This window comes from Opisthocomus hoazin, chromosome 7, assembly GCF_030867145.1.
Source record: "Opisthocomus hoazin isolate bOpiHoa1 chromosome 7, bOpiHoa1.hap1, whole genome shotgun sequence".
Classification (NCBI taxonomy): Eukaryota; Metazoa; Chordata; class Aves; order Opisthocomiformes; family Opisthocomidae; genus Opisthocomus; species Opisthocomus hoazin.
Window position 1 is genome coordinate 69,325,209 of NC_134420.1, and position 25,630 is coordinate 69,350,838.

The 25,630-nt window shown below is 44.2% G+C and overlaps 2 protein-coding genes across 22 annotated transcripts in view; one reads left to right on the plus strand and one right to left on the minus strand.

Annotated features, from left to right (window-relative positions):
* Nucleotides 1-9,879, minus strand: part of KIAA0586 (KIAA0586 ortholog) — a 75,524-nt gene extending 65,645 nt beyond the window's left edge. For 6 of the 11 annotated variants that reach the window (XM_075426980.1, XM_075426979.1, XM_075426977.1 and 3 more), the window contains exons 1-9: nucleotides 9,525-9,878; nucleotides 7,689-7,768; nucleotides 6,007-6,076; nucleotides 4,694-4,760; nucleotides 3,866-4,043; nucleotides 3,217-3,450; nucleotides 2,505-2,673; nucleotides 1,837-2,004; nucleotides 696-816 (exon numbers count right to left, since the gene is read on the minus strand). In XM_075426980.1, coding sequence (XP_075283095.1) covers nucleotides 696-816; nucleotides 1,837-2,004; nucleotides 2,505-2,673; nucleotides 3,217-3,450; nucleotides 3,866-4,043; nucleotides 4,694-4,760; nucleotides 6,007-6,076; nucleotides 7,689-7,768; nucleotides 9,525-9,771 — 1,334 coding nt within the window. In that variant the 5' untranslated portion in view covers nucleotides 9,772-9,878. The other 5 variants (XM_075426985.1, XM_075426984.1, XM_075426983.1 and 2 more) reach the window with 2 other exon arrangements.
* Nucleotides 9,493-18,268, plus strand: TIMM9 (translocase of inner mitochondrial membrane 9). 11 transcript variants are annotated; one of them, XM_075426989.1, is made up of 5 exons: nucleotides 9,986-10,153; nucleotides 10,425-10,685; nucleotides 14,540-14,608; nucleotides 14,910-15,005; nucleotides 17,755-18,268. In XM_075426989.1, the coding sequence occupies exons 3-5, from the start codon at nucleotides 14,570-14,572 to the stop codon at nucleotides 17,887-17,889; spliced, it is 270 nt and encodes an 89-aa protein (XP_075283104.1). In that variant the 5' UTR covers nucleotides 9,986-10,153; nucleotides 10,425-10,685; nucleotides 14,540-14,569; the 3' UTR covers nucleotides 17,890-18,268. The 11 variants fall into 11 exon arrangements, with proteins under 11 accessions (XP_075283101.1, XP_075283104.1, XP_075283111.1 ...); XM_075426996.1 differs by having other exon boundaries at nucleotides 14,545-14,608; XM_075426986.1 differs by lacking the exons at nucleotides 9,986-10,153; nucleotides 10,425-10,685 and adding an exon at nucleotides 9,493-9,931.
* Nucleotides 18,269-25,630: the final 7,362 nt, after the last annotated feature.

A 25,630-nucleotide genomic window follows, 5' to 3' on the forward strand; every position in this document is an offset into this window, starting at 1 on the left:
AGCTGTATCCTTATATTTTAAATAGCGAAAGTACATCTAAAATTCAGATCTAACGGAGCAACATTTAAACTTCAGATACCTTTCCATTTGAAGCAATTAATATTTTTGTCCATACTACCATAAATAAGACAGTATATATGTAGCTGTTTATCACTGTATTAGTGAGTATGACATTCAAGTATTGCCCAAGGAAAATATGTTTGAGACTGGATGGCTAGAAACATTTCCTCACTCACTCTAAAGCTTAGAAATTGTTAGGCGGATGCTGCACCTTCCCCACAAAGTGCCCTCACACAGCTCCCACGAGCACGCAGCTTGGAGGCTCACTGACAAGGGCAATTCCACTTTAACACAATGCTTGCAGAGTTGACTTCCTGACACTACTCCACAAGCTGCTGCAACGGAAGAAATACACTCAGGAGACAGAAAAGCACTCCAAGTGTCACCCACTGACCTCTGAGAAAGGTGTTACACACTAACCTTAGCAATGGGATTTCATTTACCTTCAGCAGGACAGAAATGCAGAAGTAGCACAGAAATACCTGTGCTCCAGGCTTTTACTTCAAGCACAACTCTGTCAGAGTCAAGGACCATGCCAGCAACTGTTACACCATCAATCTCTTAAGACATCTTTCTTAATTTCATTAAAACAAACAAAAAATCATCCTCAGTTTTGGATTGTTAGATCTATTTACCTGTCTCTCTCAGAATGCCAGCTCATTTTATTACTGTTTAATGCTGCTTTCTTGGAAGGCTCAATTTGCCTCAGTGGCATTTCTTGAGAATTCACAATATGCTCAAGGAATCTCCCTTCACCTAAGGCAGAAAAAAGACAGTTAAGCTTGTTCAATATATTTAATACTTTCTTTTCCTTTCCAGATATTTCACCATTATTCACTCACCAAGGACAGTAAAAATAATTTTCAGATTTTAAAAGATGGATTTACTTAGATAAGACAAGTCACATAAAACCACGCACACGAATCTATGACTGCTTTACACCAGCAAAGTCAGAAAACAGATGAATGAAACTGTGACGGCGATTAACTGAGTCACAGAGAAACATTCTGGCCATAATGTCACAGATTAGTTTTTTTTTCCTTTGTCTCGTTTCATTTATTCCCAGATCCATGGAACAACAGGAATACATGACAGCTTTGCTAAAAAAATAGAAGATAGAGCAGATAGAAGCAGCAGCGTGAAAAGGACCTGATGAAGACACAAATGGGCATTTCGTCTGTGATAGAGTACAGTGGCTGGATCTTTTAAACATTCTTCCTCAACCTCAGATCCTCAAGCAATTCTAAACACAACCAGCTAAAAAAAAGATGCTTTATTTTTTTATTAAATCTTCAAAACTGAGTTTTATGCCATTAAATTGATAAAAAGCAGTAAAACAAAATTACTTCCTTTGCTTTACACATACTATTTTCACTATGACGGCCTAGAGACCCTGTGAATGCACGCTTTTGTGAAAAAAATTCAATTCAACCAATGATAATGACTAAGTCATTGAGCAGATCCCAAGTTTTTCAATATTCTGTATAATCTTCCTTTAACCTGACAATGAAAGGTTACTCAATTTTTCATCTGAGAAAATATTTCAGTGAGCAATCATGTCAAGACGCTTTAGGTTAGATCAGTACTGTCATTAAGTTAGTCAGGAGTGATTTATTCACAAGATTAACCCTTCCCAAATGTACTTCCAAATATTCTGAATATACGTATTTAATTGCCAGCAACCCAACAGCTCAGAATAGGTGAGGACCACACAAAGTAATCCCCAGGCTACACTATTCCTGCCAGTGGAGGGCAGGAGTGTCTTACTCATAATACCTTCATTTGTGGATTTGGGAATATTTTCCTTTTCTGTTACAAGGTTTTCTTTCTTTGAGATTGTCACACTTTTTGGCACAGGTTCTGGAGCACATCTCCGAGGAACTGGTGTCTTCAGAGGAGACTTTTGTGTATGAACGTCACAACTTTGAAACTGTCTTGAATAAGCTTCAGGGAAAAAAAACACCAGCATTTAAATAATGTTAACAATTTTCTTCACAGGAAAAAAATCTAGGAAAAAATAATGCCAACATTATGAATTTTTCACAAAAATTCAAAACATTACAGAACTAATTAAAAAAGTAGACAGAAGATAATTTCATACTTACAAGTGCTATTATAAAGAGATCAAAAAAAGCCCCAACAATAGTATGAGCTGGTTCATTACAAGCTTCCCCATAGACTATTTCTCAGTAAGATTATTTTAGATGATGTCTAGGCCTCTCTTGGCACAGACTAAGTACTTAGTAAACATCAAACTCTCACTTTAAACTGAAACATTTTTAGAATAAGTGGTATATGTTACGTATTATATTAGGCAATAAAATCAATTATACAGAAGAAGTGTTTACTACTCTTTACTGATGTGATGTACAATCCACTGTTAATAAAAACAAAATTAATGCATAACTAACACTGGAAGTAAGATATTAAGAATTTGTCTTCACCTTGGGCATGTGCACCACTGGCAGGAAATACACCTCTCTGACATGAAGATACTTCGTTAGTTAGCAGTCGCTGTTCCGGCTTCTCAGATTGTTTTGACATGAGACCGGAGGCAGGTCCGTGAATTTGCTGTAAGCCACCCGCGTTGACTGCAGAGCTAATGAGATGAGACTAAGAGACAAAATTACAAAGTGTTTCTGAGATACGCATCAGTCTCCCAAATAAAACTCTAAACAGGAATACTTGCCATGTAATCATATTAATAGCATTTTGACATGCTATTTGAGAGAAAAGTAATTTACAACGACTTCAGAACACACACGTGCTTGGACACTATTCTGCCTTCAAAAAACATGCAGGACTCTCCAAAGAAACAATTTATAACTGTTCTTAGGTCTTTAATCTGACTGGCTACGTATTAAATGAAAGTTTCTTCAATTAACAAAGGTCGAAACAATTTCTTAGTGGGAATGAGAACATTCCACCATTTTTGCATTTACTTTCCAAAGACACAAAAACTGGGGGGGGGAGGGGAGCAGATATCTAGGACAGAACCAGAAATAAAACTTTTCCCAAAAACCTCTAAGGTCATGTGCTTGCGACTGGATATTTTGTTCTTTCTAATACTAAGATATAATCCAAATTACTATAACATTAACATTGAAATACAGAAGAAATTATTAAGCTAAAGCTTCTGCATTATTACTTAGATACCTGAATACTCATTTGTTGCTCCTGTAACTTTTCCAAATGCTGAATCCGCTGCACCATGAAAGCATTCATTTGTTTTTCAAGCTCACTGACTCTTTCATGACAGTGGGGCTTCTCACGTTGACTCTTTGCACTTGTTTGCTGTTCAGCAACACGCTGCAGTTGTCTGTCTGTCTCCTGTAGTTTATGAAGTAATGCTGAAACAGAGTTAACTTTTGCTTCCAAATCATTTTGAACCTGAGAGGGAAAAAAAAAAGTAAAAAAAAAAAAAACCCAAACAAGAAGAGAAAAAGCCTTACTGCAAAAGAGGTGCAAGCACGAACAGAACAAAACTTTCTTCCCATCATCATGGAAGGCTTTGCTTCCCAAAAAACACAAAAATTCTAGTTAGCCCTAATGTTTGGTGGTTTAGTAATACTATGAAATTCTTCTAAAAGATAAATCAATTGATCTCTGTTCATTTGTCCGTTTAGCCAAATCCAGAGTAGTTCTCTCTGGTATATTGGCCAGTAAGCCTGCAATTACTAACACACAGAAAACAGTACGCAGACACATTCAATCTCTCTGGCTCTACTACCAACAATTTCCAGCTTGCTAGGAACATCTACTATCTTCAGTGGACCAAGAACTAATATTACCACAAGCTACTTACTTTAAGAAGCGGAGCTGTAGTAGCAATGGCAGCAGCAGTTGCTGCTGCTATGGTTGTTGCAGAATCAACTTCCCTGTGTGCTGACCTGGCGTCATGACAAACACTTTCCTTGTTTTCTGCAGAGGCGTTTCCTAAGAGCTGTACCTTCACCTCCTTAAGCACAGGAGTATTTTGAGTTCTATAAAAACAAACAAGGGCCCGTAAATAGCACTGCTTTCTCCATATCCCCTCCGAGCAAATTATTTCCCTCATGTAGCACTGATATCACTACTTATATTTCTTCCTGAAGCTCTTGACACCAAAGAAATAATTTTATTCTCGTCTTTTAGCATTACACGAGAAATTTCTCAGGATTATGTTACAGATTCTAATATAAAAGGCATTTCCCTGTGATGAATGCAACCACAACAAAGAATATGTTTGCAGGTTGTATTTTGCAAAGTTCAATGTACTAGTAGCAAAGTCCAACTACACTTCCGATCTTCAAGACTTCCAGCCTATGGGTAAACAGCATGTGTCCTTATCTGTCTTTAAAAAAACTATATGGCTTTGGCATAAAATGAACTATCTATCAGAGCAGATCTTGCCTGGTGCTTGTATCGTGAAATCATTAATTCAATTAGTCTAAAGGCATTATCAAAAATATGCAAAATACACAAGATACTCCAGTGAGCTCTGAAAATACCTCACAGACAGAAAACGAATACTAACAGAGAACAATAAGGAATACTTTTTCCTTACCAGCTATGGATTTTGGCAGAAACTGAAGAAATAGTATACCCGTACAGAAACAGAACAGCTGAGACACTAACACCACCATATACTTACTTTTGCTTTAACACCGCTCTCAAAGCCTCTTTCTGCCCAGTAGCATATTGAGAAATTACAACATCATCTGTGGGGAAGGACATAAAATATACTTTGTCGGGTTAACTGACACAACACATCAATTGCAGGGGTAAACACAAAGCATCACTTCAATAACATGCACAATTTTGCTGTGAAGAATCTGTTCCCTCCACAAACCACATTATCTACTGCAATAACAAATTGCTTCTCTTCACTAAGTAACAGACTTAAATCATGATGAGAGTAAGAGTAGACTTCATTTAACACAATTTTATCTGGTATTGAATGTCGGTATCAATAAGATCTATTTTGGTATGCTGTGAAAACGATACTCCTTATCTTCATAACATCTGGGAGAAATGCCATATAAATGGCAACTTGAGCTCAGACAACCCATTCAACAAACCCCTGCAAATTCTAACTTGAAAAAAAAGGAATTAAAAAAAATAGAACTGTGATATGAGTATTTCCATGCAGTCATCATAAATTACAACAGATTTTCTTAACAGCTTCAAATTATGCTAAAAGGATTGCAGGTTCTCCTTCATCCACTGTTTGCTGAGCAGAGGAAACAACCCAAGACGTGGCAGGTGCGGTGTTTCTCTGCTGCCGATTACACACAGCTAGTACACACACGCTGATAAGCCAGCTAGCTGCCGCCTCTGTGAGCATGACAGAGGAAACTAAAGTGTTGGTTTGGGGCCTTACATCGGGTTATTGATTTGTGTTTGTTTCCTCTACACAGCCACAGATATCCAGGAAACATGCAAAAAGTGTATCTTCATTAAAGAGTCTTCACTTCCCCAAATCTGACTGAGACTGACTGGCAGATTCAGAAGTTACAGGAAAAGACACTGACCATGTGATTTCTTGGGTTCTTACGGATTAAAAATACATTTTCTATTGTGAAGATTGACTGCAAAAAAACATACATTTGTAGCACAATTACAACAGGAAAATGCATGCAAACAAGGTGTGTTCCCCCCAGATTCTCTCTTCAGAATTCAATTAGCAAAAAGACTCTCAGCATTCTGGTGCACTGGCAGAAGTCCCTCTCGGTTAATCACAAGAGCTACGTAAACTACTGTAATGCCAGCAAGACTGAAGTAAAATTTGCAAAATTTAAGAACGTAAATCACAATTCACATCTTTTTATCAAAGAAACCAATGAATATTTTCAATGAAAAATTTCTGTTGAAGAAAAATATCTAAGATAAAATTAAAACTCCCTTTTCCTCCAATCAGCTTTGTTACAAACACAAGGGCTGTGGCAGTACATCAGTGTATCTTACCTTTAGGTATTCCACTATCTTCCAGTAGCAGCGAAGGATCTTCTTGTACTGCAGCTTCTCTAGGATCATCCTTCACAACAGGAAGAGAAGAAAAGCATACATCAAAGCCTCTGGTATCAGCAGCCAAAATTTTAGAAGCTGATATAATTGCTGAATACACAAATGACAGCATCTCCACACATGAACACAAGGTCTTGGAAAAAAACACATTAAGACCTCTACCACAGAATCATCTGGACTTTGTAGTCAAGAACTCACATGACATTTTCAAGACAAAAAAAAAACTTAGAAACTGGGCTCCCCACTTCAAGAAAGATGAAGAGCTACTGGAGAGAGTCCAGCGGAGGGCTACGAGGATGATGAGGGGACTGGAACATCTCCCCTACAAGGAGAGGTTGAGGGAACTGGGCTTGTTCAGCCTGGAGAAGAGAAGGCTGCGAGGGGACCTTATAAATGCTTATAAATATCTGAAGGGTGGGTGTCAGGAGGATGGGGCCAAGCTCTTTTCAGTGGTGCCCAGTGACAGGACAAGGGGCAATGGGCACAAACTGAGGCACAGGACGTTCCGTCTGAACATGAGGAAGAACTTCTTCCCTCTGAGGGTGACGGAGCACTGGAACAGGCTGCCCAGGGAGGCTGTGGAGTCTCCTTCTCTGGAGATATTCAAGACCCGCCTGGACAAGGTCCTGTGCAGCCTGCTCTGGGTGACCCTGCTTCGGCAGGAGGGTTGGACTGGGTGACCCACCGAGGTCCCTTCCAACCCCTACTATTCTGTGATTCTGTGATTCTGTGAAACACAATTCAAACTAAAACTGAGTATTCTAATTAAGTGTATTCTCCTTATTTTTGGCTAAAGGAGTAGCGAAACTACACATTTAACTGTTACGTGTGCTTAATTTTTTATACAAGTTACTAATCTCAAACAATTCAGGATTACGCATACACAGAGAATTAAGCACACGTAACACTGCAGAACAGAAGGGACGCAGCTGAATTTTCTTTAAGTGTAATCCACGAACAATCAAAGTCTGTAAGGAGTCACAGGAGCGAGTAAGGAAGGTAAAAATCTCTTAAATCTTAAGATACTAAATCTCAACCATATTTGATGGTGGAGTACTCCACCACCATTTTGAGACTTTTGTTCAGCTCCCTAGATCTACTTTGAGCCATGCAGAGACTTTGCTGCAACACTTTCACAGCACAGGTTAATTTTATCCTCGTGCGTCCTCATCACAGTACGGACACCCTAGAGAGAAGTCACCACTGTATGTAACATGCAACAAATCGCAAGGAAATAAACATTTTCATTGTAAATATTAAACAGTTCCATATAAATGGACCTCCATTTCATTATCTGTGACACAAAGAGAAAAAAACAATCTACAGAAAGTTTAGGTTTTTCTACTAAAAATCATGCCATGTGTAACCACCTTTTCAAAGGAAGAATTATGCTAAAATATAAAAACATACCTTGGTATCTACTATGTAACAGGTAAACAAGGCCCCTCCAAACACTTCAGCATTAATATCACATTAGCAGCAACTCCAAGAGGAAAGCAGTTGCACAGTTATTGTGCAGAACCTGAGCCAAAGATTTGCTAAGCTTTTACAGCTACAACTTTTTGAGAAAAACGCTGTTCTCTTAGTCTGCGATTGCAGGAAGGAACAGTAACTTTTCTTACCATTTGTGATAAAAACATGGGCTCTGTAGAATTTTCTACTAAAAGTGGATGTTCTGGATGTCCTTTAGTACTCGTGACTCCTAAAATAAAAGCAGTTTTACTGTGGTCATAATGATTTTTTATGCATTTTCGGTATACCTTGACCAACCCAAACCTCAGTCCTTCCTCCGCCTGTATCTCTGATACATTACCGAAACGTAATGACTTCCATAACACAAATGACCAGAGCCATTAGCCTGAAACTTACAAACGTTAATGAAATCTGTGAGCCTGGATTATAGACTTGTTTTACAACATATGAAGAAGTCACTGAAAAATGGAGCATCTGAAAAAATCGACAATGTCTAGCTCAAATTCAAATCTAAAGATCACACGAATATCGAAAGTTACTTGTCTAGACAGACAATTACATGATAACAGAAGGAGACTGAGGCCAGTACACATTTTAGTTATGTCAGAGACTAGTCTGTCTTCCTAACACTATAAAAATAACATTTTTAAGGTCATTTGCACCCTGACCCCAAAAAGCCTAAAACCCCCTCCCCAGACTCCAAAGACTATAATTGATATACATTTTAAAGAAATAAAAAGAACATTCTGACTAGAAAAGTAGCACAGACCGTGTCAGTTTTGACAAGTACATGGTACATCACTACAGTCTCATTCTATTAAAAAAGATTTGAAATTATTTACATAATACTACCACAAATAGTTTTTTTTTTTTTAAGTTACAGAAAAGGATGTAATTATTTTTCCCCATTTGTTTACTCATCTATGTGAGCTTCATTGGTACAGGTAGTACCAGTACGTGTTGTTTGTGTCAAGCAGGTGGGGTTTAGGAAAGGCAGGGTTTGTTTGCTTGCTTTTCAAGATTACAAGGGAAGAAAAATAATTTTAACAAGTAAAACTCAAAGTTATGGCAATTACCAGGGAAATCTGATTTTTCTTAGGAGTTGCTGAATAGTTGTTTAACTGACCAGCTCTGAAACTCGTATTGTTACATGAAACCTACAAAAACTCTGCTAATACAAAAGACTAGAGCTGAATGGCTTTCTTGGAATGCCTGCTTCCAACATTCACTATTATTATCTTTCAAGTGTCCAATAAACACTTCTTTAAAGAGGCAAGTTTGTACGGCTATAGCTTGAACATCTGCTAGCTCAAGCTCCCCAGAAACAATAATCTTTAAAGAAGCAGAGAAAGAGAAGTGTTTAAAAGACTTTTGATCTCTCTTCCAGTATAAAACCACAAAATAATTCACAAAATTCCATGAAAACACAAAGATAGCCCAAATGTGGGGGGACGGACACTACTCGGAGCTGCCTGTTGGCAGGAGCAAGATTCTGCTAGGCACAGATTTGCTTGCTGACTACACTCTGGGCATGAAATTGAAGAGCTACATGTGGTGTCTAAAAAGCTGAGCTACAAACTGCGTTAAAAACTGCGACAGACTGGGAAGCCATCAGTTTTCTCAACTTTCTTTAGGTCCCTGCACGTGTACGCTGTTTCGTCCCCCCGCGCTGCCTAAAAACCTTCCTGCCTGGTGTGTCTGTGAAGCGTCACGATGACAGTCGTGATTTTTCTGACGATAACTGCCTAATTTAATTGTGCTGGGGATCTCGAGCCAGGGCTGGAGTTCTGCCAGCGGAGCTCCGGCTGCCCGCCTCTCCCCGCACAGCTCACTCGGTATGCTGAAGTCTGGGAAAACAAAGAAATACTTTTTTTTTTTTGATGGCATCGGCAGTGCCAGAACACAAAAATACTTCTTTGTAAGCCTGCGACGTGCCTGTCACCACTACCGAGCGGTTTTACCTCAGCCCCGGTCCGAGCACCCACCCGCGCACGGAGCCCCCGCCGCCGGCCGGGCTGAAGGGAGGCGGCGGGGGCCGGCTCCAGCCAGAGGAGAAAACGCTTCAGGCAGCTTCTCCACAGCGATCGTCACTTTCTTCCTGCGGCCACCGGCTCCCCTCACGGCGTCGCCGGGCTTCTCCCTGCGGGGAGCAGCGGAGCGAAGGAGCGCGTCGCCGGGCGCGGGACTGCCCGGGGAGCCCCGGCTGAGGCGGGAGCTGCTTTCCGCTTCCATGAGGACCTCATCGCCGCGCCCCGACAAGACCCCGTCCCTGCGGGCTCCCTGACGGGCGGAGAATCCCTCACCCTCCCTCGCCGTGCCCCGGAAGGAGCCCCGCGGCCGAGCCCCGGCCGCTTCCGGCAGCGCGGCGCGGCGGGAGGAGCGGGAACCACCGGTAAGCGCGCGCGCTCTCGCTGATTCGCCGCGTGGCGAATCGGCGGGGCCGGTGCGGGCGTTGCCGCGGCCGGGTCGTGTCGTGTCCGTCCTCCCCCACCCCTCACCGCGGGGTCCGGCGGGGAGCGGGCAGCCCGGCCGTGCCTGAGCGGGCCCTGCGGCGGGGAGGCGCGGCGCGGCGGGACGCGGGTTGCGAGGGCGGCGGGCCGGGCTCCGCCGTCAGGTGAGGCCGCTGCCGGGGGGGGGACGGAGAACGGCCCGCGGGTGAGGAAAAACCCGGCCCTGTTGGGGCATTTTCCCCGTGCCGTGGCGTCTTCTCCGCCTCTCGGCTGGAGGGGAGGGGGCGGGCGCCGGGTCTGCTGGGCCACAGCTTGGCGTGGCGAGCGTCTGCCCAGGCGGGGAAAGTCAAGGTGCCCTTGGAAGCAAGGACCGGACCATGTAGTGAAAAAACCCCTCCCGAAAGCAACATCAAGGTGAAACTGTTTCATCTCCAGCTGTGGCTTCGCTCTCGCTGGGTCACGCGTCTCGGCCAGGCCTCGCCTAACCCGGACAGGAGGCTCCTGATGGAGAAATTGGTGTTTTCCCCCTCGTTGCGTGTGGTCAGCCTTCCTGGCGAGGCTCTCGGCCTGCCTGGTCTCAGACATCTCCCCGCACCTTTGGCCTCAGGAGACTTCCACCATTTGACTTCTTGTTTCTTCAGAGCAGGGTCTAGCCCGCAGCTGCGAGATCATGAGCTATAACAGCCTGTGCTCCAGGTACATCTCGCTATCCAGCCGCCCTCTGACCAGTCCCTTTCTCAGCTCGCCGTCAGCCTCTGAAGGCTGGCCGTGGCGTGCGGGGCGAGAGGAAAGCTGCTTTGTCTCACTGCATCGCACACACCAGCCCAGGAGCAGACAGCAGTCCAGGAGAGCGGCTGGACCCGCTGCGGGCACGGGGAGAGCCGGGCTCTGCCTCCCCAGCGCGTCCGTCGCCGGTGCCTCGCTGGGCTGGCGCGGGACGGAGGGTTGTCCAGCCACACAGCACCGTGAGTTCGGTGTTAAGTTGCCTCTTGGCCTGAATTTTACGTGATTAGTTTAGCAGCCTGCTGGTTTCATAGGTATTTGTCGTTTCATTAGTTTCAGTAAAAGAGCTCTTTAAATCAATGGGGTTTTTTTCACTCTGATGGCAATCAAGTTCTAGCCTAGTAATTCCCAACTATAAAAAAACGCACTTTCTCTACAGGCTGTGCGTGCTTTGTCTTGACACGTTTCTTTGACTTGATCTTTTTACTCTTCTTTGTCCGTTTTGCATGCATGCAGAAACACTTGGGTGGTGTTCTGTGTGTACAATTGGAAGCAAATGTTTAAAAAAAAAATTGCAGCCTTGTATGCGTAGAGTAGGTCATACCTTCACCTAATTCAGATTGTTAATCGGGATAACAAGTGTGATGGATTCATGGTGTCTATCCACAGACCCTTCCCGCAGTAAAATGTAGCTCCTTGCACAAAGGTTGGAAAAAAACCAAAACCCCAAAACACAGGGCTTGTTTAGTTTCCATGGGAAAGGATACTGTTGACTCAAGATTAGGTAATAAGACGCTCATGTTGATTACATCAGCGGGAAAGAAACATCCTCACTGTAGCTTGCAGTGCACGTTTCACCTGTGGGAACTCCAGGCTGTTAAATGGAGGCAGGCATTTCAGCCACCCAGCAGTACAGTAATAATAATCAAAAGCTCTGTTCCAGTAACTAGTGCTTAGGAGTTGCGCTCATGAGCCCTTGGCTTCTGAAGGTCTGGAGATCCAGCTGGGGCAGCTGTGTTCCCACACGTGAGAAGCTCTGGAGGAGTTCTGACCTCTGCAGTTCCGGCTCCTGTTCCTCCTGCTGTGGAAACAGATAGATGACTGACCCAGGTTAGCTAGGAATCCTTAACCTAATCACCGTTTTTATTTAATAAACTGGCTTTACCTTTTTAAAAAAAGCTGTCACGCTGTAGTGATGTCATGTTTCCATGGCAATGGCAGTGGCAGCCACAGCAGAAGGAAATATTAGAGGCATTTTCCAGATTCTAAAAGAGGGCTGGGAGCTGGGATGGGTCTTACGTAGAGAACAGGTCCGAATAGGCTAAAGCCTTTACTATCTTCAGGAAGAGGATGGAAAACCCATTGCACCCATGAGAAATCAAAGCCTAAAGTTATCCTTAACTGCTAATTTTGCTCAGAGAGGCTTATCTTAAAAGAATGTTTCTTTAGAACATCAGAGGATATTTGGAAGAGCTGCAGGGCCTTTCACCAAGGGAGACCTCACAACTTTTGCTACTTTTCTGGTGAATGAGCACATCCCCACCACGTGGCCCTTGTTGCAGAGGTTTATTCAGAGATGCCTGCTTCCTTCAGTGTGACGTGTGTAGAAACGCAATGCCAAATTTTCAAATCACGTTTAGCCCAGAGGAGAGTAATCCAGGTTGCGTAGGCTTAAACCTGAAGCGTGCTGGAGCTGTTTGTGCAGCGATGCAAGAAGGTGTGTGGTGTGTTAGTCGAGGCACCAAGCCCTGTAATGGGCTCTTTCTTGCCTTTTTTTGGGCTTGTTTCGCAGACTGGAGGGAAGGGGGACAAACTTGAAATGATACATTTAACATATGTTAAGAATAAATCAGATATGCACATTTCTGGGAATGTTCAGTAGCGCAATTTTAGATGTTAAGGCAACTGCCTGTAATTTATGGCTACTGAAGAGGTGCAGTAGAGCCGTGTAATTTCACTGCCCGCTGTGTCAAAAGTGTAAAATACCTGTAGAGGGACAAGTGCTTCAGGTACTGCAAATCAGATAGTGCCATTGTGCTGCTTTAAATCTGTTTTAAAGCTAATTGCCAAGTGCGAGAGCTTTGTGGAACTGCAGTTCAGTAAAACTGTAACTTTAAGCTTGCCAAACGAGTCACAGGAGAACAAAAGATCAGGTTTGTTATAAACGAGTGTAATGAAGCAATACTGAGCGTGAGAAAACGGCACTGACAGTTTGAAGCTTTCAGCCTTCTGTGCTTGGGAGAGGACAGAAGTCTTTCCTGTTCTCTGCGGCTTCTAACTCTCTGTTTAATAATCTACTTAATCGGAATTTATAGAATTGTAACTGATTTTTCCTCTTAATGGGCTGAGAAATGAGAGAGTGGAGTTGCCATCCATTTTCACTAATTGTCCCAGATGACAGTCGTGTCCGCTTCTCCTCAAAAAAGTTAGAGGTTTGCATTAACCTGAGTAACGCCTTATTTCTTCTGAGCAACCGTATTCTGTAGGTTCTGTATAGAGTAACCAGTGTGACCTGTCAGCCCTCGAGGAGCTCTTGGTCATGTGGGTATGTGTCTTGAATCCAAGAATCGGATGTGCTCTTTACCTCCAGCCCCTGAACTGGCATCCTGTGTAGTGATAAAGTGTAATGTTAAGAGGCAGATGTCAAAATCGCTCTGCTGCTAGGAGGGGGTGTAGGGAGAGTGCAGGCTTGTGAGAGCTCCATAGTGCTATTTTTAGTTGCTTAGCTTTCTTTCTGTTGTAGAAATAATTATTAATGTCTTTTTGTTCTTGTTCAGAAGGCTTGCTTACCCTCTCCCTCCCCCCTGCTGAGAGACTGGAACAGTTTAAACTTTCTACAACATGAATGTCTTGCTCAGAATTTGGCAAAGCATAATACAAGGTTAATCCTAAGTAGCCCTTGCTAAAGGGCTAAATGAGCTGTTCTCACAAAGTGATTACACTTCAGTGCTAATTTTTCTTCCGCAAGTTGATGTGAATTAAACTGAAGGGTCTTGCTCTCGTCAGTGTGTAATATTAGCTTGCGTTATCATCTGTGATAGATCTTAGATTAATATGTAAATTAAGGGAAGACTAGCTTTCCGTATTCTTCTATGAAACCTGCAGGGATGCTTTAAAGCCTTGTTTACTGTGTTGGATTAGTTCTGTGAGTCTTCCTGGAAGATGCTTCCTTAAATTCTTGGATCCCTGCCTGTTCATTCTTCCCTCTCTCTTTGTCTATTTCTCTTCCTTTAAGGCCATTCTTATGTTTTGTTGCATTTAATTCACTATATTCAATGTCCAGAACATTTGCTCTAGTTTACGTGTTTGGTGAGAATGCAGCTACGTAGAAACCAGGTGTCTGCTTCTCTGATGCAAGCTGGCTTATGCTGTGTCTGTTCAGAGTGGCTACCATTTTATGCTTGCCTTTTTTCCTTACTATTTTTGTAGGTGACATCTAAAGTCACTGAAACTATAAGGCTAGAAAATGTTATTGCTTGCTTCTCCCCCCATTCCTGCGCTGCTTTTACTTTGTGAGTTTGAAAGCATTTATAAAATACCTTTTTTTTAAAAAAAGTTACTTTAACTGTTTGAACTGCTTAAAAAGTGTTTAAAGGACAGCAGTTAACAGGTGGCGCTGGGAAGGCTTCATACCTGAAATTAGCTTGGATGCTTTTCTAACTGAATAAATTCCAAATAGGTGACTTTCCTTCAAGTGGATGGCTTGAAAGTTTGGTAGCAAAGTTGCATTTAAACACACTTCAAGGACGTATAAACTTCAATTCTGTGGTAAAATGCTGTAGTTCATATGTATGCTTTTTTGTGTGAAACTCAACTTTTATCTTCAGAATAGGTGACTGAATCACAGGCCGTGGAATATGGCTGGACAAATACCGGAAGCTGATCAGATCAAGCAGGTAAGATGCTGTATTCATGAGCGGTGGCTTTGAATATCTTATGTTACTTTGTCTAGTAATATGTCTTTTTCTAAGACTAGTTGTGTAGCAACCAAACTTTAAACATTTGACCATGGACAGACACAGTATAGTATCTGATTTTAGTACTAGGAGCGTTTGGTGCTGAGATCTTCTGACTGAGAGTAAATTTTAATAGTGACTTGTCCTTTAAATGTTAGTGTCACCAGATGGCCTGTGGAGCTCTGTGTAAGAAAAATTAATGTAATTTTTTTAATATTCATTGCACAATTTTTATTTATAGTTCAAGGAGTTTCTTGGAACATACAATAAACTTACAGAAAACTGTTTCCTGGATTGCATAAAGGATTTCACTAGCAGAGAGGTTAAACCAGAAGAGGTAGGTAAATGCTTTTAATGACCCTTTGGTAGAATTGCTGTGTAGCATTCAAATTTCAAAAGCAACTTAGAATGTTTTGATCTTTCATCTAGCTAAAAAAATAGTTAGCAGTCTTTAGTGGAGTACTGGTGTCTGGCATGTAGCTTCCAAGTGAGAAAGGAAGCGATTTAGTGGAAGGAAAGGAAATAGCTTGTGTATAGTTTTGCTTCTCCAAATATGTCCAAAGGTGATGACAAATACTTCTTTGCACCTAACAGTCTGTCTATAAAAAGAAACCAACCAACCAAAGCAAGCCAAGCGCTTTTGATGTATTAGATCGTCAGCTACAGACAAACTGTGGGCTATGACCTCTGGAGGTTTTGTCATTATTGTCTTTTCAGTGTGTATGCACAGAGGGAACCTTCCTCACCTCGCTGTGAGTATTGGCTGCTTATTGCAGTTCTGTGTATTTCATTCTCTGAGCTATCAGTGGAGGTTCTTGTGCCTCAGCTTTTGATGGGTGGTATCTTTATGGACATAGAAGCTGCCCACCTTCAGCCTGCATCTCGTTCTTTGAAGGCAGAGTCCTCCTGAAATACTTGTTTACCTACCCACGTTCCCTGCGTTGCAGTGAGTCATAGAAACATAGGCCTCCAAAGCTCTGGCTGTTAAATCCACTTCTCTGCATTGCAGGGAGCTTCATCACGTGGAGCAAAAATCTGCAAAAAAAAGATTAAGCTCTAGATAAGATTAGTTGCATGTTTTTTGCCTCTCCTTTCCTGTTGAGAGGCTGTTTCAGAATCTCGTCATTTGGTTGGTTAAAAGTCTAATAACCTTTGCTTCACTCTGCTGGCAGGGGAAAAAAAAACGGACGTTTTAAACTAACCATAGTTTTTGAGCATTTTCTGCCTCCTCAGAGTTTACCTCCCTGCCACAGGCAAAAATCATGTCTCCTTTCAGCTTTTGTTCTGCTGTACTAAACAAAGCTCTCTTCGCTTCCCAAGGCAGGTTCCTTGTTTCCCTTATCTTCTCTGCATCTGCTTTAGTAGAATTTTTATTGACTACATGAGGTCAGAATTATTCTGGATAAGGTCTTGTTACTGTCTTTTATCAACTCATTTTGAATTGCTTGAACACTACAAGGAATGTCAGTTAACAGAACTGACAGAAGTGTGAGTGGCACAACCTCTTTACCTTTCTGGGATGGTATCTGATTTCCAGCAGAGGATTATACTTTTTTCTTCTGCTACCCAAAGTGTCACTGGAATTTCTTTAAAAATAATGGTTTATATAGTCTTTCATTAAAGACCTGGGATCCAGTACCGAAGAATGCTCACTGGGGGAGAATTAAGATTATTTAGATACAAAAAAAATTCTCAGATTCTGATTTGCTTTTTCTTTTTTTGCTTCTGTGATCTGCCAAGGGGCCAGGTCCAGCAGTACAGGAGCCATCTGTTAACGATGGAGGCTAGGAATAAATTTTCTTACAGGAAGTTTTGTCCATAATTATCCATTATGGGGTTTCTTGCAGAGCATCTGGCTCTAGGCCCTGCTGGAAACAGGACACAGGTGTAGATGGACCACTGGTCTGATCTGGTATGGAAATTCCTACGTTCCTATTTAAAGTTGTAGTTTCTTCTTAAAAAATCAACGTGAATACTTCCATGAATCTCCTTGGAGATTCTGCATTTGAAAAAAAACAGCTTCTGACCTCTTTCTCTACAGCAAGTCTGCACTGCAAGTCTAAACTTCCCTGGGCAGGGCACCTATCGCAAATACCACACCCTCTGGGAGAAGCGGCTTGGGGTAGTTCCAGAATTTGTTTCCTACTCAGACTTAACTGCTGCTTAACAGGTTTTGCTGTAGCTGATGCCAGGTCGAGAGAGACGGGCAGGTGGTGGGTGTTGGCCATAGCTGCGTGGGTTTTTGTCTTCTTCATTTTCAGCCCCTCTGCTTTTCGCGTCCCTTTATACTGAGCATAAGCAAAGCAATTTCTGGTTTTCTAGTAATCATGCAAAGTGGTCATCTTTCCAGCTAAATTTGTTAGCTTTTACAGTGATAGCAAGGTTTAGAACCACAATACAGAATATCCGATCGGTAGAACTGTTGCTCAAAAATAATCTCGTACCTTTTTTTTCCTACACTTAAAGAAAAAAAAAACAACCCCCAACCTCTAAATTAAAAAATAATACCATGTGTAGAATAGGCCCTGGTATTTTCTTCCCTGCCCAGCTGACTGATAGAACTTCAGAGGGTACTCTGGTTGCTTTTGTGAAGGTTAACCAAGCAGGTACAAGACTGATAGAGCTGATAGGAACAAGGTCAAAAAAAAGGTTAAACTGAGATAGCACACAGCAGACCATATTTGTCTGTCAAAAATAGTATGTGATTGTAAATGGAATTAAAAAAAAGAAGATACTAATTTAACAGATTTAGTATTTATTGCAAAATAAAATGCTTTATGTACTTCAGTTTTGCAAGAGGAGCCCAAGGATGAAATGGTAATATCTCCTAGATCTTAGATGTTTTCCATGAAGACTTGCACATGAGAATGAATATTAAAAGATGTTTCAGACAACACTCAAAAACTGAAGTTCACGTTTTCCACTGCACAGAAAGGCTGTGCACGATCAGGCCCTCATCTTGAGGCTTAACACAGAACATGAGATGCAGTCGCCTGATCGTTTATCCCTGTATATGATTGTATTTTGGGTCCTGTTGGGGAAGTTTTAATCACTATTTGAAGCCCTCTGTTTCCCTCTTCCTCTAGATGACGTGCTCAGACCACTGCCTGCAGAAGTATTTAAAAATGACACAAAGGATCTCGATGAGATTTCAGGAGTACCATATTCAGCAGAACGAAGCTCTGGCAGCTAAAGCAGGACTGCTTGGCCAACCTCGTTAGACAAGAGCACTCTGTTCACAGTTTACAAGCAGTGCCAATGTTCACTGAGCAAGAACGCATTTTGGATTTTCTACTGTCGGGATGTATGCCCAGCATCTCAGAGGAGAGTTCTAGATGCTGTTCAGACAGTGGAAGCCATGAAAGGTTGAACAAGAAGTTAGTCGTGGTGGACTGGCAATGGAGTCTCTTTCTGAGGCCCTTTTCACTCTAGAATGGAGTAATATTGATACAAACTTCTACAGGCCCACAGAGTGATATGTTTGAATTTCAGGGGGGTGGGAGGGTTATACTTCCTTTCTGCTAGGACTGGTTCAGATGAAAAAGAAGTGTAATATGGGAAATAAACTTTTTTATTTAATTAAAACAAATGAGAACTGTACACTTGTATGTATGTTCTTTGCAAAGATACATTTTTAGGACACTGCTTGAGAGCGGTGTTTTGTTTGCTATGGTCTCATTCCTCCTCAGCAACTACAGAGTTCTGTTCATTCATTGCTGCCTTAATTTAACAGAATTAGTGCCCTTTTTTCAGCAGCTGGGGATCTGTGACTGTTAGTGCTCGTAATTTGGGAAGAACTTCCTGTTGAGCCACCCTTATGGAGCCTCGCAATCTTTCTGACTCCTGGCATGCTGGATGGTGATAAGAGCATCAAGGGTGGCTGTAAATGGCAGACAGGCGCTGTCACTAATGAGCTCAGGTAGGCAGGGATGCTCTGCCAGCTTACCCCCAGGTTATGTTTGCCTCATGTTTCACCAAGTCATTTACAAGGGACACGAGTGTGTCATTAGCAGCGCTCCTGCCCAAGGCAACTTCTAGGCACGACTTGTTTCCCTCGGGGAACCTCGGGGTCCTCCAAACCCAGCTTCCTTGCCTCGTGCAAGCCCAATGCACTCCCAGGCACTGAGCTTGCTGGCAGTTTTCTCCTTTAATTGCGTGAATGCCAACAGAAAGTACAAGGTATGCGCAGAACGGTGGGGTTTTTGCTGCTGGATGAGTACAGAGAGGTTTGTGGAAGCTGGGTGTTCTTATGTTGTGGTTTTGGTTTAGAAAAAACACCAGTCCTTTGAAAGGATCTTTATAGCTGAAATCCTGCAGTCTGATTGTTAGTGCAGTAGAACGATAGCTAACAGGCATATTTTACTTTAGTTCTAACTAATAAAATACAGTAAGAAAAGGAGCTGAACATCAGGATTACCATATCGATTTTGAGATTTCCAGCGATGAAGACTGAAACAAAGCTGCTTGATGTCAGCTGTTGTTGGGTAGAAAGGCAACAATAAGGAACAGAAATGGCAGGAAGCCTGCAGACATGCTTTTTTTTGTTGTTACCTCCTCTGTAGCTTTTGATTTCCAGCGGCAGTTTGAAAGAATGATTTCCTGCCTGTGTGGTTTTTTTTTTCCCTTGACTACTCAAACTCTCAGCTGTCCAGGCTGTGGATTACTAGGCCCTGACTGCAGCGCAGTACACCTGCCATTTGTGCTGGACGCTGCTCTGCCTGCTGCTGTTTAAAGCTGCCACAGCACTCCACAGAAATCTGTTCCTATGCCTTTCAAAGTTGGAAGAAACTAGTATGTTCCCCACAGTCTCATTTACATCTGTTTTGTACTAGCCGTATCACGGCTCTTTCCTACGTAGCCCGTGCCTTGTTACCTTGGAGATGGCTAAGAGCTAACTAAAATAGTAAAGGCTAAAAAAGAGCCCAAATAAGGCAGCAAGTCTCTAATGTCCTGTTTTTTCAGAGGAATAACGGGGTGATAATGTCTAGATTGTTTGCTGCAACTAAGCGAATTAGAAATAATATATCCATAGCAAAGATTTAAGGCTTTCTTTAAAGCAGTCTTTTTGTTAGACATTTGAAGGCAATGCATGATTGAAATTATCTCATTTTCCATTGCATCTTAGTGTGCAAAGAGAACAGTTCCTCAGAAAAGTGACTAAAGAGTTTAAGTGGTGGGATTCGAGGATGTTCACGTCTCCTGGGCAAAGCTCCTTGGGGCTGAAATGGAGGGGGTGGGGGGGATTGTTAAAAAAAATAACCAGTTTTCCCTTGTGTTTCAGTGTTTGGGGATTTGGGGATAGGAAGATGTTTAAATATTTGTTAAGACAGATTTCTTGTACTAAAGGTTAAGCAGGTGTTAGAGGGACTTAGTTAATAAATTACTCACTTTCAGGTTCCTCAGTTTCCTTTTACTCCAGTTTTAAAGCTGTCTTAACCCACTGTCATCCAGGGAAAACATCTATTCCAATCTAATTAGATGTCACATCTGCCCTGCCTCTCCCCATGCTGGCTAAACAAACAGGTGGGGCGAAAAGCATCACGGAAGGCTGAGCATCGGGTGGATAGCTGCCACCCTGCCACGCAGCTGGCCAGACAAAAACCTCTGACTGCCACAGCAGCAGCTGCAGTTTGTTCACTGACATGACATTTTAGAACGTACCCTCAGCAAGTTTGCTGATGACACCAAACTGGGAGGTGTGGTAGATACACCAGAAGGCTGTGCTGCCATTCAGCGTGACCTGGATAGGCTGGAAAGCTGGGCAGAGAGGAACCTGATGAGGTTCAACAAGGGCAAGTGCAGGGTCCTGCACCTGGGGAGGAACAACCTCATGCACCAGTACAGGCTTGGGGTGGACCTGCTGGAGAGCAGCTCTGCGGAGAGGGACCTGGGTGTCCTGGTGGACGACAGGTTAACCATGAGCCAGCAGTGTGCCCTGGCTGCCAAGAAAGCCAATGGGATCCTGGGATGAATCAAGAAGAGTGTGGCCAGCAGGACGAGGGAGGTTCTCCTTCCCCTCTACTCTGCCCTGGTGAGGCCTCATCTGGAGTACTGTGTCCAGTTCTGGGCTCCCCAGTTCAAGAAAGATGAGGAGCTACTGGAGAGAGTCCAGCGGAGGGCTACGAGGATGATGAGGGGACTGGAACATCTCCCCTACCAGGAGAGGTTGAGGGAACTGCGCTTGTTCAGCCTGAAGAAGAGAAGGCTGCGAGGGGACCTTATAAATGCTTATAAATATCTGCAGGGTGGGTGTCAGGAGGATGGGGCCAAGCTCTTTTCAGTGGTGCCCAGCGACAGGACAAGGGGCAATGGGCACAAACTGAAGCACAGGAAGTTCCGTCTGAACATGAGGAAGAACTTCTTCCCTCTGAGGGTGACGGAGCACTGGAACAGGCTGCCCGGGGAGGTTGTGGAGTCTCCTTCTCTGGAGATATTCAAGACCCACCTGGACAAGGTCCTGTGCAGCCTGCTGTAGGTGACTCTGCTTCAGCAGGAGGGTTGGACTAGATGACCCACAGAGGTCCCTTCCAACCCCTACTATTCTGTGATTCTGTGATTCTGTGCCTGTTAATTATGATTATTTCAAAGCTAACTAGAGTGGAAAATAAGTTGCAATGCTACTGCGCAAAGAGGCAGCTAAGGATGGAGTCAGTGGCTCGCTCTGTTGGATAACCAGTTTTGTCCTAGCTCTACTTTGCTCAAAAAATGTTGCGATATTTCTGCATCTTTCAATCCAGGTGGCTGATGGAAGATGATACATACATATTTTAGCTTGGAAATAAAGTGAATCTGTGTAACTAAAGCAGCCAGGTGGTGCAGAAAGAGGCAGTGAAAGCTTTTTCTTAAAAGTTTAACTTGCGTTGCTGAGCTTTTACTTCCCTTGGTGAATTACCAGGTCCTGATGGCTGGCTCAAATCGTGTTATTTAGCAAACAGCACCCTGTAAGATTCTGCTAACAGGACCTGTGGGTTGAGAATGATCCACGGCGACAAGGTGTTTCAGCACCTCTCGCGCTCGTTTTATCAGCGGGTCTTGGCAAAGTGCTGCAGCCGGTCTTTCCTCCTTGGAGCACGATCTCCCAGCACTGAATTCTCAACAACACGCACTGCAAATGCAAGAATCAGTATTTCTGCAGTGCCACGAAGGATGCCCACTGTGAAGTCTAGGAATGTCTACAAAGGAAGGCCAGGCTACACGTTTGCTCTCCCAGCAGAGTATTCTAACCTCCATGACACAGAATCACAGAATGTTCGTTCGGGGTCGGAAGGGACCTCTGTGGGTCGCCCAGTCCAACCCCCTGCCGAAGCAGGGTCACCCAGAGCAGGCTGCACAGCACCGCGTCCAGGCGGGGCTGGAATATCTCCAGAGAAGGAGACTCCACAGCCTCCCTGGGCAGCCTGTTCCAGGGCTCCGTCACCCTCAGAGTGAAAAGCAGCTTAATCTGGAGTGTTCTCTACCTCTCCGCTTGAATAGCTTCAAGGTTGCCTGGCATCATGAAATGTGCAGCCAAAATCAGAATAAAAATGAAAATACAGCTTAGTCTCGGCTCCTAACTGAAGGGCAACTGCTTAAGATGAGGTGTGTGGAGAGTAGGTGAATCACCTTGATGAGGCATATTAGGTTAGGTGCAGGAATGAGACCAGTTCTGATGGAAGGACGAGCAAAGGGTGAAAAAGGGAGTGCTGCTGAGGACGGAGTACTGAGAAAGCTGTGAAAAAAGTAAGCCAGCATGGAGGTGGGAGGGGAGAGAAGGCAACAGGAGCGCAGCCTGCCAGAAACTGGCTTGATGAGACTGGGGTAGTGGACAGACACTCATTTGGAGGCGATGTTCATTGCAGCAGAGACAGGGACACGGATCCTTCCTTCTGAAGTGAGTGTCTGAGCTAAAAGCCTGGAAAAGCATGCAATTACTAGTCAGCCCACAGAAAATGGAACAATTTCAACAGGCAGGGTCCAATGAGAGCCTTGCTCCAGAATGCCCCGTACATCAGCGGTACTGGCAGAGTGACCAGATCAATCATCTGGAAGATTATAATAGAGGTTCCCTGAATTCTCTCAAGGATAGAAGCAAAGTCCTAATTTCTGTAACACCCTGCGGAGAGCTTCAGCTACTGAGCTCTCTGTTGGAAGGCAGGGAACAGACGCAGCTGCAATCTTCTGTTAAGGAAAGCCTGGGTTAAATACCTAATGCCCAGAGGTGGATTGTGGCTGTGACTTCAGCGCACGAAGGCGTTCCTCTGCACTCCTACATACCTGCCTCTGAGAACTGGAGTTCCAGCAACAGCTTTTTTTTCAGCACTTTCTGTTAGCTAGGTTAGGAAGTCAGCACGCAGCGTTTGAGGAATCTATTTCAAATCTCGGGAAGTCCATTAAGCTCAGCTCCAAGCATGAGTCTGGCCCAAACTCTAAAACCTGTAAAAGCAATTAGAGTTTGTGACACCTAAACTTGGATCGCGCTTCCACCTTGAGTTTCAAGAAGACAGCATTAAAAGTACTCTTTAAATAAAAGTTACAATTCTGCTAAATATTGGAATTTTTTAAAATTATGTTTTACCTTAACTTCATGCTCCTTAATGTTTTGGTGCTAGGTCCTTTCTGTAAACACAGCAGGGAGCACTGAAACTTTAATAATTCAGGACTACAATGATGGCCAATTCTGTTTTCCCAGGCTTTCTCACATACAGAAACAGATGTAACTGCAAGACATATGAAAGACCTCAAATCACTCTTTAAAAAAACCACAGCATCTACACTGTCACGATACGTGAAGGGACCATGGCTAGTTTTATTCTGTAACTCACTTTAATCTGAGGGAAAGCGAGAGGACTGCTGAGGAGCTGGACTCGCTGTGTAAATATTTAAGGTCATATACTTGACATACCACCATTTGTTTATGTAACATGAAGGGGAGCTTATCTAAATTTCAAATAATCAAAGCAGAAATCCAGTTGGTGGCCATTTCTGTCTGTCACAGACCCTGCCCTTCCTAGGAGACAGAACCGGGGTCCCTCTTCCCCTCTTCCTGCCCGAGCAGACGTTGAATTTCTGTGCGCCCTGCCCTGGTGAGGCCCCATCTGCAGTACTCTGTCCAGTTCTGGGCTCCCCAGTTCAAGAAAGATGAGGAGCTACTGGAGAGAGTCCAGCAGACGGCTATGAGGATGGTGAGGGGACTGGAGCATCTCTCCTACTAGGAGAAGCTGAGGGAGCTGGGCTTGTTCAGTCTGAAGAAGAGAAGGCTGAGAGGGGACCTTGTAAATGCTTATAAATATCTGCAGGGTGGGTGTCAGGAGGATGGGGCCAAGCTCTTTTCAGTGGTGCCCAGTGACAGGACAAGGGGCAATGGGCACAAACTGAGGCACAGGAAGTTCCGTCTGAACATGAGGAAGAACTTCTTCCCTCTGAGGGTGACAGAGCCCTGGCACAGGCTGCCCAGGGAGGTTGTGGAGTCTCCTTCTCTGGAGATGTTCAAACCCCGCCTGAACGCAGTCCTGTGCAGCCTGCTGTAGGTGACCCTGCTTCAGCAGGGGGTTGGACTGGGTGACCCACAGAGGTCCCTTCCAACCCCTGCCATTCTGTGATTCTGTGCCCCAGGGACCTGCCAGGACTGTGCGGGTCATGGCTGAGGAGGGGGTTTCAGGCCTCCTTCGCAGCCAGGCGCGCTCAAAGCACCTCATCGGTGGGAGAGGCACGATGGCCACCTCTCCTGCCATCTGGCTGCCGCGGGGCATGCCGAGCTCGCTGGAGAGAGTGCCTCTGTGCCCCAGGGAGGACACGGAGACCTCAGCAATGGTGGCAGGGCCTGAGGAGAGCTGTGGACTCTAGTCCGGCCGCCTCCTCCCCCCGGGCCTGCTGGCTCTTCAGCCCTTCGCGGGGATCCTGTCCACCGGCCCCAGCCTCTCAGCCGCTGGCTCTGAGCTCCCGCTCCTCCATTCTGGGGCTGGGCTGGGGCCATGCGGGGGGAGCCAGGGAGGAAAGAAAAAACCCCACGGGTTTCTCACAGTTTTTATTGCCTTCAGGGCACGCAGGGAGGGTGTCTCGGGGGGAAGCCGAGAGCTGCGGCTGGCCGCAGGTGACAAAGGTGAGGGGTGCGGCCATGGCAGGAGAGGCACCCGCGGCTGCGGAGGCGGAAAGGCAGCAGAGCTGGAACCACCACCACGACAGGGCCCTGGACAAAATGAAGAAGAATGAAGAGTGCAGGAAACCACAATTATAAGCGACCCGAGCTAGCGCAGGCAACCAGGGACGTCCCTATAAACAGCCGTACTCAGCGGGGAAGCTGCAGGGATGGCACACGGTACTCACACTCTGCTGCCCACCCTGGGGCGAGCATGGCTTTGGGTTTTTTCCCTCTTCAATTTTTTTTTTTTCTTTTTAAATAGCTTTAAACTTTACCCATTCCTAAGGGAAGTTTTGCAGGAAATGAATGAGCATCAAGAGACACGGTTTTAGGCTGTGCATAGATGTAAACAAGTGGCTTGTTAAAAAGAAAACAAACCCCACACCTACTTGTGCAAGATAACAAAGTATTTCATACAAATTCTGCACCTTACCCCTCCTTAGGTAACCGGCATAGCAGGCAGGATCATGGCAAACTGGGTCAAGCTGTACCCAAATGCAGGGTTAGAGGAGGAGCAGTTCAGAACCAGCTGAAGGCACTGACAGGGCTGGAATGGAAATGTTGCTGGGCTGCTCCGAGGAGCAGGGAAAGAGAGCGGCATCGCCAGTAACGCGTAACTCCGTCCCTCACCCACGAGGCGCAGAGGGAGAGGTCAGCAAACACGCTACTGATACAGCCTGCAGGTTTCCACAGCTGAAATGGAGCTCTGGTGCTGATTTTCTTTGCTGGCAAAGAATGAAACAGAGAAAACGAGATTCACAGTGCTTCTGGGGTTGCTTCATGAGTGAGCTGTACTGGTGAATTCAAGCCAAGTGTCACAAAACAAAGACAGTTTTTTACCTTTG